Raw genomic sequence first — 15,565 nt, forward strand, 5'->3', positions numbered from 1 at the left:
TCGGTGCAAATGAGAGCAGTATTATCGGTGTTCTACAACTCAATTCACCCTCAGTACTGAGTCCTGTTAACACATTAAAACGACAAAAACCACAAAAGACACAGGACAGAGGAAGGCGACAACACAGGGCGGTGCACTCAAGTGAACATTTATTGAATGACAGCATGACTTTTGAAGTTATGTTGAGCTTGCTTTTAATACTCTTTACCCTTGCGATTGAGCGTAGGATAACACATGCGATCTCTCTATAAAAGTCACGCTGTCATTTAATACAGTTCAGTTGACTACACTGCCCCGTGCTGTCGTCTTCCTCTGCCCTGTGTCTTTTGCGGTTTTTTGCCTGTTTTTTTGCCGTTTCGATGTCTCACCAACTGGCGCCTACAATCATAACCTCTCAAGTCCTGTTGAGAGTTTCTCACAGGAAAAACGAAGAGACGTAAAGCACCTTTTCGGAACAGATCGCGATGCTTTCTCAACCCTTGCACCATGTTCTCGAACGTTATCTGGGAAGCCTGCGAAAAAAAAGAGGAAAAACAGAGCTATGTTTTAATAACGTTAGTAACGTTATTAAGTCATTTGCAACTTGCGATTAAGAGAAATGTGCAACTTTAACAAGGCATGTGAGTTTTAATGTTCCGAAGCTGTATGGGGCCGGCCTAGCTGACGGACACCGTATTGGAGAGCAGAGAACTAATTACCACCCTCTGAGGTGATGTACCTAAGCTGCTTGGAGCCCGCCTATCGGAGGGACGCCGTATTGGAGGACAAAGTATTAATTCCCACCATCTGGGCTGTTTAACTTGCCGAAGCTATGTGGGGTCGGCCTATCTAAAAGACTCCGTACTGGAGGGAAGAAGACTAATTCCTACCATCTGCGGTTGCTACATACCGAAACTGCATGGGGGGAGCCTATCGGAAAGACGCCGCATTGGAGGGCAGAGGATTAATTCTGGGGTTGTTTAACTTGCCGAAGCTGCATGGGCCTGGCCTATCGGGAGAAGGTGGGGGGGGGGGGGGGGGGGGTACTGAATGACAGGGGACTAATTTCAACAATCTGGCGTTATTTAACGTGCACTGGCATCGCACAGCACACGGGCGCTTCTGCATTTCACTGCCATCGAAATTCGGCCGCCAACCCAGACATTCGTTCCAGCGACCACAAGCTCAGCAGCCGAACACCAAAGCCATTTCCAGTGGGAAAAAAAAAAAATTGTGCTAAAATACAATTTTTTTTGTTTTGTCGCGTTTTCTGTCGTATTGTAGCATTTATCTGTAGTACTGTTGTATTTTCTTCGGTATTTTTTTTGTGTTTCTGTTGGTACGATAAGAGCCAGAACAGTACTACCGATAACACTATTCTTACAACAAAAGGTTTTGCTGTTAATACAATTTCATGGCCAAAGTACTACAGGAAATCTGATACGACAGAAAATTTTCTGTCGTTTCCTTCGACTGGGCTGAGCCACTACGGCTGGAAAGTGGTTAATGAAAACCGCTACTCACTAAACATGATTTCAAATGACATTCCATGAGACTCAGTTGCGTACACCTTGTGTCGTGCCTTTTTGTTTTATACAGTGATAGCGGTAGGAAGGTTTTCCTTCGGGTCAAAAATGTTGTAGAAGGCGTTCTCATTTCCGGCAAAATGCGGTAAATCGAAAGTGATTTTGTTGCTTTTTTATTTCTGTGCCCCAAACTTATTACTAGGGGGTACCATGAAATCAGACGTGCACACTAGACGAAGCCCGCCTCGTACGATAGTTTTCACTGCATGCGCATGAATAGTTACATTAGGCTATTTTTTTTTCGTTTCTCACGTGCTTACATTCGCAAGGTCTGCCTTCAGGAACTGCAGTAGTGTGCTTCTGTAGCCCTTTACGAAAATGCCCAGGAGGTCCACGCCCGTGTTGATGCGGTAATCGCAGGTGAGGACGAATACGCCGCCGAGACTGGAAATTGGAAACTTTGGTCAAAATCCCGACCGCTAAAGTTCGGATTTGTAGCTAGTGAGTGTCCCGAAAAACAACCAGTAATTCTCTGATAGGGGCCATTTGCTGACAGACTTGATTTTTTTTCTGACAGCTAACCTACCTTCCGTAAGATCTGTCTCATTACTTCGCAGTCGTAATGCACATCACTCACTCGATATGATACGAAGAAATTATCAAGCGTACCTCTAATACTGCCTCGCCAATTTTATGTTTTTCACTGTGTGTCTGCTTTCGGTTCTCTTTAACTACTCTACTATATGTCATCCTAATATACTTCTCTGCTACAGTGCATGCCTTATGCAGTGAAGAGAGGATGAGTGGAATGATATCCATTGCAAATGTGTCTCAGTGCACTACATAATAAAGTGTGTTTGCGCTCCGCAAGCAGCACGATTGAACATACATGCGCAAAACTGCGCTAGGAAACGACAGCGAATACAAGACGAGGATGAAATAATTAAGTGCGCACCCTTCCTAATCAAAACGTGCACTGACTTCCAATGGAGCCTTTAAAAAAACACGTTGAAGGATCGCAGCTTTCAGATGCCCAGAGAAATCAATAGGAAGCGGAAGCTGTTAGAAAGCTGAATTTCCTCGCAGCCAAAGCATGCCGCCGACAGTAACCAAGTATTACCTCTATGCATTAATAATAACTAAATTTAACTATCGTAACCACTACACCTGGCATATGCGACCTAAATCAAATGTTTTACTGGTGACAAAAACCTTCAGGACGCGTGTAAAATATAGACGCACAAGTACAATGTCTGTCAGCGATCACATTTTATTGACGCAGATAAGAGAACATGAGTCCGACAGTCACCTCCACAAGTTTGGACTCGAGCCACTGCTTAACAAAATTAACAGTGGTTTAGCTCTGGTTAAACCTGGAGGATTGCGAAAGCAACGAGAAGAGAGAGAGAGATAGGCGATGGAGAGCGCGCGGCAGCGGCGGCGGCCCCGGCACGCAAGCGCGGCGGCGGCACCTCTGAGTCACCCGCACAGCGACGGCGGCGGCGCGCCAGCTGTGCGCCGTGTGACGTCACCGCTCCTCGCGCATGCGTAGTATGGTCTTTGATCAGCTCTGCGAAATGGCTCGGCGACTCGCGTAGTGTTGCTTTCACAACAAAAAGAGCTATCGGATTCGATTGCCACTTACACGTCCTAGAGACTTGTGTCACTGATAGCAAGGCAGTGCTACTCTCACTTTCAGGCTTGTGTCTTGCGGAGGTTTAGTGCTTTAGCGGAAATAACACAGCATGGGTTGAATGCGGCGTGGTTTACTCTCCATTGTAATGAGACATACAACGCGTATGCATTTAGCTCTCCTGAAATGCACCACATGAGCGGGGCATATAGAATTATGGAAGTAAGAAGCCAATATGATGCGACAAAAGCGACAAATCTATACGCTGCCCATATGCTTGCCGCGTGGTTGCAGTATTTTTCTCGTAGTGTTTCCACATAATTTCCATATGATGTACAGTGTATGGCAGAAGTTCCCAGGCCACAGGGTCTGCTTTTCAGCTGTATACTTTGAAACTTGAGATGTCTGTGAAGCTACCAAGGTTGTCAGTTATGGGAATGATCCTTCTCATACCTTCTACAGAGATTTTGAAGTTCGGGGCTGTCGTAAGTGCTCCACTACACGACCTAAAAACAGGCGCGACCCGGAAACTTTGGTCGCACCCACTAGATGACGTCATACGGAATTAATTTCAATTTCAACTTTTTTTCATATCAGCAATACGTAGAACATATGGAATTGAGAGGATCGTTACATAAACGTTTAACGTCTGGCTGTTACAAAAAAAAAGCTATTCATTGTATTGCGCGAGAGTGCGAAGTTGAGACTTTAAGGACTCATTGTTTTTGCACCTCGAAACAAGCAGCGCGAAAGCAAAAACAAGCGTATAAATAGAGTATCAATAAACAACGCTTATTGCTGTGTTCCTTTCTCTGCTGTCTCGGGTTTTTAGTAAGGCTTTGTTTTTTCGAAAAGGTACGCGCGAACTCGGTTTTACCAGAGAGTTCTTTCAGGTAACTTTACTAGGAAGAAATACTGGAAGATACAGAGCATAAGGAGAACGTCGATAGATGAGGAGAGAGACGGCTCCGCACATGACGCATCCGCAGATGATGAGCGCCGAGGCCGTGTACGTCTGGAAGAGGAGGCGGTAGTTGATGGTGACGTCCTGGCAAGAGGACGCTCCGCACGTTCCGGCCGCGCGGAGGCACAAGGTGGAGACAGTCACCACTGCCGCGATGTTGGTCAGCACTAGGAACACCTGGAACAGCTGGTAGATGTACGGCTGGTGGATGCGAACCTGCAGCCCAAAGGGTGAATCAGCTTCCACCGTCATAGACGATATATAGTGCGCTGCATGTATAAAGTTCTGGGATAAAAATTTTGAATATTGAAAAAATGTAAAATACTGTTATGGAAATGTTGAAGATAATGGTCCATTCTTCTGGTCTGCAGCCCGCCGTGGTGGCTCAGTGGTTGCGGTGCTCGGCTACTGACCCGAAAGATGGGGGTCCGATCCCGGCTGCGGCGGTCGAATTTCTACGCAGGCGAAATTCTAAAGGCCCGTGTACTGTGCGATGTCAGTGCACGTGAAAGAACCCCAGGTGGTCGAAATTTCCGTAGCCCTTCACTACGGCGTCTCTCATAGCCTGAGTCGCTTTGGGACGCTAAACCCCATAAACGAAAACCTTCCAAACCATCTTCTGGTCTGCAGCAAAATCTTCTTTTTTTTCCATCGCTCGCATCGAGCAACTAAGACGGTCATAGAAAAAAGAAAACAATAGGGAAAGCTTTTGACGATAGCAAAGACGTTGATAGCAAAAAAAAAAAATGCAAGCGTGCCAACGGAAGATCTGCGCATTTATTGATTGTATTATGAAATCCTACAATAAATGAAAAAATTGCGTTCATAAACTGTTTCCTGTTCAAACATATTTTGTGCTGAATTGTTGGTAGGTGTCGTTCAGAGGGCCTGCTTCTCACGTCTAAACCGCCGGCATGTTCGTGCTCAAATTTCGCAAAGAGGTGGTTATTAGCGATATTATTTTTCTTCATAAGGCTTACGTCCGATACTAGCTTGACTCGGTAAGAAGTAGAGGGAAGTCCTCACTGCATGCGCCAATGCCTGACCAATAAATACGCTCTCTCCACAGCAGCATCGCCTCTTGTCCACGGCAGAATGACGGAAGCGGACAAAGGAAAAGTGTTCAGCAGAACTCCGGGAACAGCTGTCGCGGAAGCGACTTTCTTGGTCCAGCAGCGCCACCTGCGATGCGGACTTCCAACTAATTCTCACCGAATCATACGAGTACCTGAACCAAACTAGCATAAAACAAGCATTCAAACATGACCACCAAATTCCAACCCAGTGAGAAATCTGAACGCGAACAAGCCGGCAGTTTAGAGCCGAGAGAAGCATTTTAGGAAGCCGTGCGAGCAATGCAGTGGCCTGTAGATTTTTCACATGAACTTTTCATATGAAATTTTCGAAGAAAAAGCGCGAATAAAAACAGTGAGCTTCGAAAAAAAAAATGACGGGAGTAACGTTAAAGGACGGGAAGACAGCAGAAGGTTAGAGCTAAAACGCGAGTAAATGCTATGCTAGAATAAATCAAGGAGGTGAAATTGGCACGAGCAGGGCATGTAATGCGTAGGGAGCATAACAAATGGTCCTTTAGAGTAACGGGGGAGGGAGGGGGGGGGGGGGGTTCAATGAGGAAGTAAAAGTAGCTAGGGGTCAGACATTCAGATGATGGGCAGATGAGATTAAGATGCGGGCGGGGATAGGGCGAGGAAACTTGATCACCAGAGGGATAATCACAGATTAATGGCAGAAGCTTTTGTCCTGCTTGAGACCTAGCGGGGCTAACGATATTAATGGTATCACACGGTTAAGACATGTGCTGCACATACGGAACGAATGCCAGTAGTTTTCGTTTCGGCTCGCAAAAGCGCATCCGGTCCTCCTAAGTACCGTGCAAACCGCATTCCCCGATATACTGATGAAAACGAAGTGGAAGCGTCAGCTGCCGTGGATGCAAGAGGCCTGCTGTAAGATCAATAGAGCAAAAGCTAATTGTACAAGCTAATCTAAACGGGCGTGGTGCAGTATTGGCAAGTGATGTAACGATTTTAAATTTTATTATTGTTTACTTCATCGGCTTAAGCATGTGTGCACCTTTTTTTCCCCTGTTATATGTTAAAAGACGTTAAAAAACTGTCCTGATTACAGAGTAATCATTTACCACATGCTATAATTATAGCAGTTTTTCATATTTATACTACGTTTGGGCCAGTAGCAAAATCAAAAGAAGCCGAAGCTTGTTCGATCCCGGCCGCGGCGGCCGAATTTCGATGGAGGCGAAATTCTAGAGGCCCGTGTACTGTGCGATGTCAGTGCACGTTAAAGAACCCCAGGTGGTCGAAATTTCCGGGGCCCTTCACTACGGCGTCCCTCATAGCCTGAGTCGCTTCGGGACGTTAAACCCTATAAACCAAACCAAACCAAACCAAAAGAAGCTGAGTGTATGTGCAATATGCTTCATAACAACACAGATGTGTGTCTATTCTCGTGCAAAGGAGACTATGCAGAAGACCATTTAATCTAAAATTTTAACCTGTTTGTCCCACTACTGATGTATATGAAAGGGGGTATTTAGATAATTCAGCCAGCCCATGTATTGTTGTGGTCAAATATAAATAAGAACAGATAACCTTTGGCCAAGTAATTAATTGGGTTATTTTTTATCTGTATTTGTAAGTTGGCAGTCAACGTCCTCTTCTATCCTGAAAGTACGTGGGGAGAAATTCGAACGCACAGCAAATAGTCAGGCGGCGTACTACAAACAGTAAAATAGCTTTTTTTAAGTGCAAGAAAAAAGCTCACTGTTTTTCTATTTGCAAGGGATATCCTGGTCAAATAAAACAGAGTACTGAAGATGAACATACCTGGTTGATCAGGTTTTTGAATGTGGGCGAAGTTCTTTGCTCCAAGAAATTGTAGAAGAAATCTTGCAGAAAAAGAAAGGGAATATGGCACGTTTCATGAACCGTGTCGCTTCCATCAAGACGTAAAGCAGCGTTGTTTGCATATATCGTATTTTTTTCTGATTTCTGATTGACCTGGTTGCTCACAACCTGGTTGGCAGGTTGTGGTGACGTTACAAGGTCACATGACCTGTCTCGACCAATCATTAGTTACCACCTGCCACGGCTGGCAGGTTACTCATGATCTGTTGTCAGGTAGCCACCTGACATGGTGGGAGGTTGCGAAGACGTCATAAGGTCACGTGACTACTTTAACCAACCGGCGAATTCCACATCAGACATTGGCGGGGTTTTGGCGTGACGAAAACTATAATGCTATCGAATTAGAATTAAGTCAACAAAACTTTCCATATCAAACACCACACGAGTACAACGTGCACAGCTTTCTAAGAGATCTCCGTTATCTTCCCCCCCCCCCCCCGTTCACATTTCGGCAGCTCGGTGTGACCATTTGCACGGCGTTTAATTGCAAGTTACTTAACCATTAACACATACGGGCTAAAAACGCGTTTCGCACCGCTTGACACCGTCAAGCATGCGTAATGATGCGGCACACGGTTGTGCTAATAGAATTCTACAAACATAAACCTAATAATACGACCATCCCTCAATCTCCATTATAAATATTCACGGTAAGTGCACCGACTACAGTGCTGACTTATTTAAAGGTAATTATGACACTGACTAAAACATTTATCCTCTCACTATGTCCACCTCGTCACCTATATTCCGAGCAAAACTACTTCCGTGTGTTACTCGACATTTATTTTCAAGAAACGGGAAAGCCTTATTTTAAACGCACGGTACATCTGGCAGAGCTCCAGTGGAGGTTACATCTAGCCCTTCGATCTATCTTTGGCACCTGGTGGTGCTGGTAATCCTCTGACTGTCGCATTGTATCACCTTTACCAGACCACGCTCCTGCGTCTCTACAGAGATAGCGCCATGCGGAAGTCTCGCTCGCTTAGCGAGGTGGACTTGAGGACTAACATTTTACAACATATATCGCTTAGCAGGCATTAGGTTAAATGAACCTGTTGTGTCCCCTTATTGCTTTTGTGTGTGTGCGCCCCCTCCTAACGACCACTCGCATTCCCCTCCTAACGACAGTTCGCATCCTCCTCCTAACGACCACTCAATCCTCCTCCTAACGACCGCTTGCCCCTCGTCGCACGCTGTCGCCAGAGGCCCCCCCACGGTGCGCCCCCGCACCCTCCTCCTGTTCTGGGAAGCCACTCCCTCCCGTGGACGCTTCTCCCCTCCCTCCTTTCTTCGGGCGGCCAGTTCGGCTCCTGCCTCGGTCGACGCTGGTCGCACCCTCATCGGCTTTAAATAAACGAAGTCTTAAAGTACCGTGTGCGTCTTTCGCTGCATTCAACACAGCGACCGGACACGACAGTGGCGACGAGAAAGTGGATTCGACCCGCGCTACGCAACGCTATTGACAAGCCATGGCTACGCGAGGGTTTCCCAATCAGATACCAGAATTCAACGGCTCATCGTGGTCATCGTGGGTTGGACGCCTTCAGTTCTACTTTGAAGCTAACAACATCACAGACCCAGCCTTGAAGAGGGCCAACCTGCTGACGCTGTGCGGGGAGCAGACCTACGATACTGTCTGCGCCCTTATTCAGCCAAGCACACCAGCGGCAGTGTCTTACGACGACATCGTAAAAGCGCTGCAAAAGCACTACGACCCAAGGCCATCCGAGGTCTACAGCCGGGCTCGCTTCCAACGACGAGATCAACTGGAAGGAGAAACAGTGAGCGCCTACGTAGCCGCGCTCAAGAAGCTCGCTGCCGACTGCAATTTTGGAACGCTGTCGACAACAGCTACCGGGCAGGAGGGAGACGCAGCTTCTTCTGCTAACACCACCATGCTTCCCTTGGACGTGATGTTACGCGACAGATTTGTGTGCGGACTGAGTGACGAGTCACTGCAGCAGCGCCTGTTCGCTGAGAAGGACCTCACATTCAGCAAAGCTTACGACATCGCCGTTCGAGCGGAGAGCGCCGGTCACCAGCAGAGAGGGATTCGCCGGAACACCGAGCCGGTACACCAGACAAGCAACCAGGTGCGCAAGCCTTCTGTTGTTGTAAAATCGGTCAAAAAGGCACAACGCTGCTGGCGGTGTGACGACCAACACAACCCCCAGGGATGTCGATTCCAGTCAGCCACGTGTAATTTTTGCCACAAGCGAGGGCATATCGAAAGAGCATGCATTACGAAACGGAGACTTGCCAAGATAAAGTCACCTTCCCAGCCTAATCACAGCGTCAACGCCTCAGAGAATACGCCGCTATCTGATCTCCATGGAACAACATCAGCAACACCATCTGTGTTGTACGACCTGAACACCATGAATCTCGGCACGCGACCGAAGATTTTTACAGAAGTAAGCGTACATCACCAGCTGATTAAGTTCGAGGTGGACTCCGGCGCAGCCTGTACTCTGATCAGTGAGGACACGTTCCGAACTTCATGGCCATCTGACGCACCCGCCCTGCAACAAGACGACACGCACCTGCGAACGTGGTCAGGACAGAATCTGCCACTATTGGGCTCTGCCAACGTGCAGGTTAACTACAACGGCCAGACCCATACGCTACCTCTGCTTGTTGTGAAGGGCACAGGATCAAGCCTTCTAGGGAGAAACTGGTTTTCTCCACTAGGCGTGATGATATGCGGTAAACATCAAAACGCCGATGCGCTAAGCCGTCTGCCACTATACGCAACTGTTGACGAACCATTTCCACCAGGAGACGTTCTGATGTTCGAAGCACTGCCAGAACCTCCGCTTACAGCAGGCACAGTTGCAGCATCTACGCAGAAGTGCGCAGCTCTCCGGCTAGTTTACACAGCTGTTCAACAAGGCAACGTGCATAAACTCAAAGGGGACAACTTCGACGCTTACCGCAGGCGAGCTACAGAGTTGAGCACCCATCGCGGCTGCATCATATTTGGGTCCCGAGTTGTGATGCCGAGAGAACTACGCGCACAAGCTATGTCTCTCATCCACGCCGGACATCGGGGCATCGTTGCAATGAAAAAGTGTGCCAGAAGCTACATGTGGTGGCCTGGCATTGACAACGACATCGAAACAGTGGTGCGAGAATGCAAGCCTTGCCAGAGCAGCCGGAGCGCCCCGCCGAAAGCTCCTGTCCCAGAATGGGAAAAGCCAGACACACCATGGCACACACTGCACATTGATTTTGCAGGACCAATTGAGGGCTGCACTTTCCTTGTGGTCGTAGACGCCTACACAAAGTGGCTTGAGATAAGGCAAATGGGACAGACGACTTCGGCAGCAGTCATTGACAACCTCCGATCACTATTTGCAACGTTCGGCCTGCCGCGCAAGGTAGTGTCGGACAACGGAACACCGTTTGTGTCTGCGGAGATCCTCAAGTTTTATCGCGACAACGGGATCTCATCAGTTACATCGGCCCCCTACCACCCAGCGACAAACGGACAAGCCGAGCGCTACGTAGCCGAGCTAAAACGCGCCCTTGAAAGAGATCAGACAGGCTCGCTGCAGCGCCGCCTTGCGCGCTTTCTCTTCAAGCAGCACACGACGGTTCAGAGCACAACAGGCAAGACCCCCTCGAAAATGATGTTCGAGCGTGAAATGCGAACCCAGCTCACAGCCATCCTCCCCGAGCCAAAGGCAGAGACGTTCCGGGAAGAAAAAGCAATTCCGCGCTGCGGCACGCTTAATGAGGGGCAGCGCGTCCTCGCCCGACAGTTTCTGAAAAAGCCACGCTGGGAGGAAGCTACAATTGTCAGACGCATAGGCCTGCGCTCTTGGCTCGTCAACATACATGGCACAGTAGCACGCCGACATCTCAACCAGCTGCGTAGATTTACGACGCCGTCTGAGAGCTGTCCGCCAGCGGAGAGAACACGTGCACCATTTTCCCACATAGCCTGGCACATCTTCCCGGAAGAAGAGACTTCGCCCAGGACAGACCTAGGAGACACAGCGAACAACAGCCAGCCTACAAGTGTTTCTCCCCCGAGCGCACAAAGCCAGCGCGCCTCCACGCGTGAGCGCCGACCCCCTGCACGATACCAGGCAACTTTCTAAGGGGGAAGGAAGTGTTGTGTCCCCTTATTGCTTTTGTGTGTGTGCGCCCCCTCCTAACGACCACTCGCATTCCCCTCCTAACGACAGTTCGCATCCTCCTCCTAACGACCACTCAATCCTCCTCCTAACGACCGCTTGCCCCTCGTCGCACGCTGTCGCCAGAGGCCCCCCCACGGTGCGCCCCCGCACCCTCCTCCTGTTCTGGGAAGCCACTCCCTCCCGTGGACGCTTCTCCCCTCCCTCCTTTCTTCGGGCGGCCAGTTCGGCTCCTGCCTCGGTCGACGCTGGTCGCACCCTCATCGGCTTTAAATAAACGAAGTCTTAAAGTACCGTGTGCGTCTTTCGCTGCATTCAACACAGCGACCGGACACGACAGAACCTTAATGAAAACCTTAATGAAAACTGTTCGAAAATAATTCTGCTCATAATTACCGCATTTGTTCATTGGTCCCCTGCGCTACCAGGACGACGCTGCGAATTTTGCATTCTGGTTGTTGTACTCAAATATGGCTTGTGTCTCGGCGAAATTCAAACGAGAGAGACGCGTTCCCTTCGCGGCGCCCTCTGTCTTCGTGGCTTGGCTTCCCTGGTCGTTTTTACGGGTAACGCCTCCTTTTACACTTTGTGGCATTTTTGGCGGCGCCATAGTGTCAGTACGATTCAGGTACGAACTGGAACACAACAGCCTAGGCTGACAGAAACTGACCGGTTTCTCGTCTGGTAGCAGTACTGTCATCAGGCGTTACAAAGACGAGGTAACACAATCCGATCCAAGGTCCGGCAGTGTTGCGAAAACAGACAAAGGATGGGCGCCTGAACACCCGCGAAAGTAGGCATTTAAAAAAAAAAATCAAAGGTAAACTTAATTACATTATGTGTTGGCAATGCTGTATCACATTAGAAGATGTTGATGCCTATACATTGATGTTTGTATCATTCTTTCATGGTAGCGTTTGCGGTCCCTTACACGTCACACATTTCTTTGGGTCACCTTGTTTAGATGTTTCCCAGAAGGTGTCTAGAGTTGGCGAAAAGAACGCAATGAAGGTAAATCGGAACGTACAGTTGTCACTTTCGGTCTGACCACGTCACTTCCCTTTTGTCAGTTGGCCAATTTTATGAACACCATCACATTTTTTTTCCTGATGAAGTTTCGAACGATAACGCACTCAAAAATTAGTTTTAAATGCAATACGCGCTACCCGTGCCTTACCGGGTCTGACGGGCTCCTTGGCCATGAGATAGACGAGGTATCGGGCGATGTGTATCCACGGCCCAATCAATTCCACCGTGTGGTTGGTGATAGAGCGCAGGCGACCCGCAGCGTTTATCTGAATGTCGATTGGAGGACGGGCGTCGCATTGCGTCACAACGAACGCAAGGCAGCACAGCGCGCACGCCGGCAGGAGGACCCTGTAAGTGCGACTGTAGCGCAAGAGAACAATTTCAGTCCTGCGGTCAGCCTTGTTCGAGAAGGGGCGGTCACGAGCGCCACCGCACGATTCAAATCTTGACTGAAGTTGCGACCAAACGATACATGAACCCTTTTGATAGTTACTTTCGTGGGGGTACACAAAAGCAGCCCCCCCCAAAAAATGGAAAAGTTGCGTGTTTGGATAAGAGACCGACTCTGCAGCTATGTTGTCGCTGTGGTTAAAGTATCTCTGGTTTAGTGATCAAGCAAACGTAACCAACGTATCCACTGTAACTGTACGCCGACCTCTCCTTGGCGCCAGCAAGTGCGAGTGACGAACAGAATTCTGGTTTACTGACTGAAGTGGTGACATTTGTCATTCTTAAATATTTACAATACAACCAGGCCAGCACCTACAATGAAGGCTCACCTACCGCCGGGTGGCCTGTGAGGCCTAAGTGTTGTATCAGTGGCACGATGATCTATGAAAGGTACTTCACCTGCCACTCTTGTCCATCCGGGTCGGTAACGGCACTCTGGGAACGGAGAGAAGAAAGCGATCACTGTGCCCAGCGGGTGCGCGTTGTTAGCCTTCGTTATGCTGCTAGCGGAGAGAAGCGGCGCGCAGGACCGAACAATGCGCTGTGTTCCTCCTCTTCTTCTTCTTCGTCATGCAGGGATCCCGTGCACAGCCTCGCTTCGGGGCGTTGATCAAGAAAACGAGCTGCCCGATCGATTATGACCAAGCCTTAGTCGGGCGCGCCCGGGCGGCGGCAACCGCCACTGGGGACCCATACTAGGGACCTCCACCTAGTGTTTGTAAGGATCGGTCCCTTACGGGCTGATCCAAACATACCTCCTGCTCATTCGTAATAAATGTTTTCACCACCACCACCACCACCCAGAGTACATGACTCCATTTGTACGCAATCGAACAATTAGCGCGAACCGCATATTTCTTGATTTTTGCTGTTTAAAAGTGCTTTTACGCTGAGGCCTACACCATGGCGATAACCGCGACGTTCACATCGTCGTCGCCAATGTCGCAGTATTGTTATTATTATTATCAGCAGTAGTATGTATATATGTATGCAATGGCAGAAACTGAGTGACGTCATGACTTCGAACTCACGAGATCATTTGGGTTACAGAGAGGTGTTAAAGAGAGAGAGAGAGAGAGAGAGAGAGAGAGAGGAAGGATAGCTTTTATTAAAGAAAATAAAATGTCGAAGATGTCCTCTGTGGGAGCCGAGGAGGGCCACCTAGCCCGGAGGGCGATCTCGCCCTCGAGGTCTGCGGCCCGCAGGGCCTCCTTCCAAGAGGATGAGGTCGGGGAGAGAATCAGGGGATCTGCCCTGGGGGCTGAGTGCGCCCATACGCAGTGATACAGATCCGCTACGGGATGGCGCCATTGGTTACATTGTGCTGGTCCGAGAAATTGATGTAAGATTACCCTCTGCCAGATCCAGGAAAATGTACAGGTCCTTCAGATAGGCCCCGATGTCCGTGCTCTTCTGTGCCACATGCCACATAAACCGGTGTGAGTCGATCTCTGTTCTCGTTTTCGTGGCGTTCGGGTCTATCATCGCCCAACGCAGGGAGTGGCGGATAAAGGGGGACAGACCTCTTCCCCCCCCCTCTTCTATGTTCTGTTATATATTCCGCTCTTTGCATTTTCACGCCTCTCCCTGCATTTTCACGTAGCAGGTTCGTGAGAACGGGCCGACGCCATTGGCTGGAAGGGGGTCCTTTGACGGGGAAAAACTCCTTCGTTCTTGATTTGTATCCGACTGTAGTAAGAAAGAGGCGATGGTATGGCTGTCGCCGGGAGCCGGGAGGTTTACCAGTCCCACGAGTTTACCAAGCCGAACGGCAGATTGCATCCCCTCTCAGGGCCGCGCCCTTGCCTAGGTTTTGTTTAGAAAAACTTTCCACCTTGGACCTTCGTTGCTCGCCCGTATGAAGAGGACATGAGGTAAAACAGTGAAACCACGCTGCTGTAAACCAGTTCTTTTTGAGCTTTCTTGAGCCTGCATTGCGTTGGTCATTGCATAAGAACAAAAAAAAAATTGGCAGCTCTGGTTAAACCGGGTAAATTGCGTTAGCAGTGGTGCGCGCGTTCTCCTGGCGATTCTTCGGCGCGTTACCTTCGCCTGGTAGCATTGCGGAGTTCCTGAGCAGTCAGGTGCTGAGATTCATCGGTGACCGATGACGTGCAACCGCTCTGCGAGGTAGAACGTTGTCGCCGAGTTGCATCCTTAGCACGACGCTTTGCAAGACGTTATTCACGCTGTTCTGGCGTTTCTTATGCACGTTGTCGCTTTCTCGCTTTTTCCTGTCGCTTCCTTAGAGGACTGCATAGCATTCACGTCAATACAAGCGCGCATTTATAGACGCTTAACATCGCGGGAGCATGGGCGCCGCTATATTTGGTCACGTGCCAATGCTGCTAACGCGGCTTCGAAGGCCAGAAGTGGCGGACCTCCTAGTGGCGCCATCTGTCGTAGACAAAGCAAACTGCTCGGCGCCGCTGCCGCACGGCGCGCCGACGGCGCTGCCATCTGGCGGAGCGCGGCTGAAGCAACGCTGTTCAAAGTCATCCGTCCCTACCGACCGGGGCTACGCGCCGAGGCGAAACCTATAGCAGTATTGCTAATGCAATAAAATTGGCAGTGGCTTAGCTCAGCTATGTCAGGATATACGCAGCGTGAGGTGAGGGCGAGGTGTCCACATCTCGGTGGACACCTGAACCAGAGGGAAGGCGTATAACTGCCCTTTTGGAACAGTGGACACCTCTTAAGCTAAGTGACGATAGTGACAGGTGTGCGCTGCATGCGTTGGCATTGACAACGTTGTGCCAGAAAAGCGGTGCTGAATCCAGAGACCGTCGGCTTTCGTTGGCGTTGGCGTTGACACCTCCGATCGGTTTTATACTCCGATCGTTTTATGGAAAGGAAGTGTGCATAATGGCTCCCTGGATCAGTTGATGCCTGAATCG

General features: G+C 49.3%; 1 protein-coding gene across 1 annotated transcript; it reads right to left on the minus strand.

Annotated features, from left to right (window-relative positions):
- Positions 1-3,310: 3,310 nt before the first annotated feature.
- Positions 3,311-12,575, minus strand: LOC149358209 (uncharacterized). The gene is made up of 4 exons (XM_089567530.1): positions 12,367-12,575; positions 6,967-7,028; positions 4,103-4,318; positions 3,311-3,319 (listed from the first exon to the last, which is right to left on the minus strand). Exons 1-4 carry the CDS (start codon positions 12,389-12,391, stop codon positions 3,311-3,313), a joined length of 312 nt encoding a protein of 103 aa, XP_089423656.1. The 5' UTR covers positions 12,392-12,575.
- Positions 12,576-15,565: the final 2,990 nt, after the last annotated feature.

The sequence above is a fragment of the Amblyomma mixtum genome, chromosome 2 (genome assembly GCF_055824585.1).
Source record: "Amblyomma mixtum isolate Tamu chromosome 2, ASM5582458v1, whole genome shotgun sequence".
NCBI classification, from domain to species: domain Eukaryota; kingdom Metazoa; phylum Arthropoda; class Arachnida; order Ixodida; family Ixodidae; genus Amblyomma; species Amblyomma mixtum.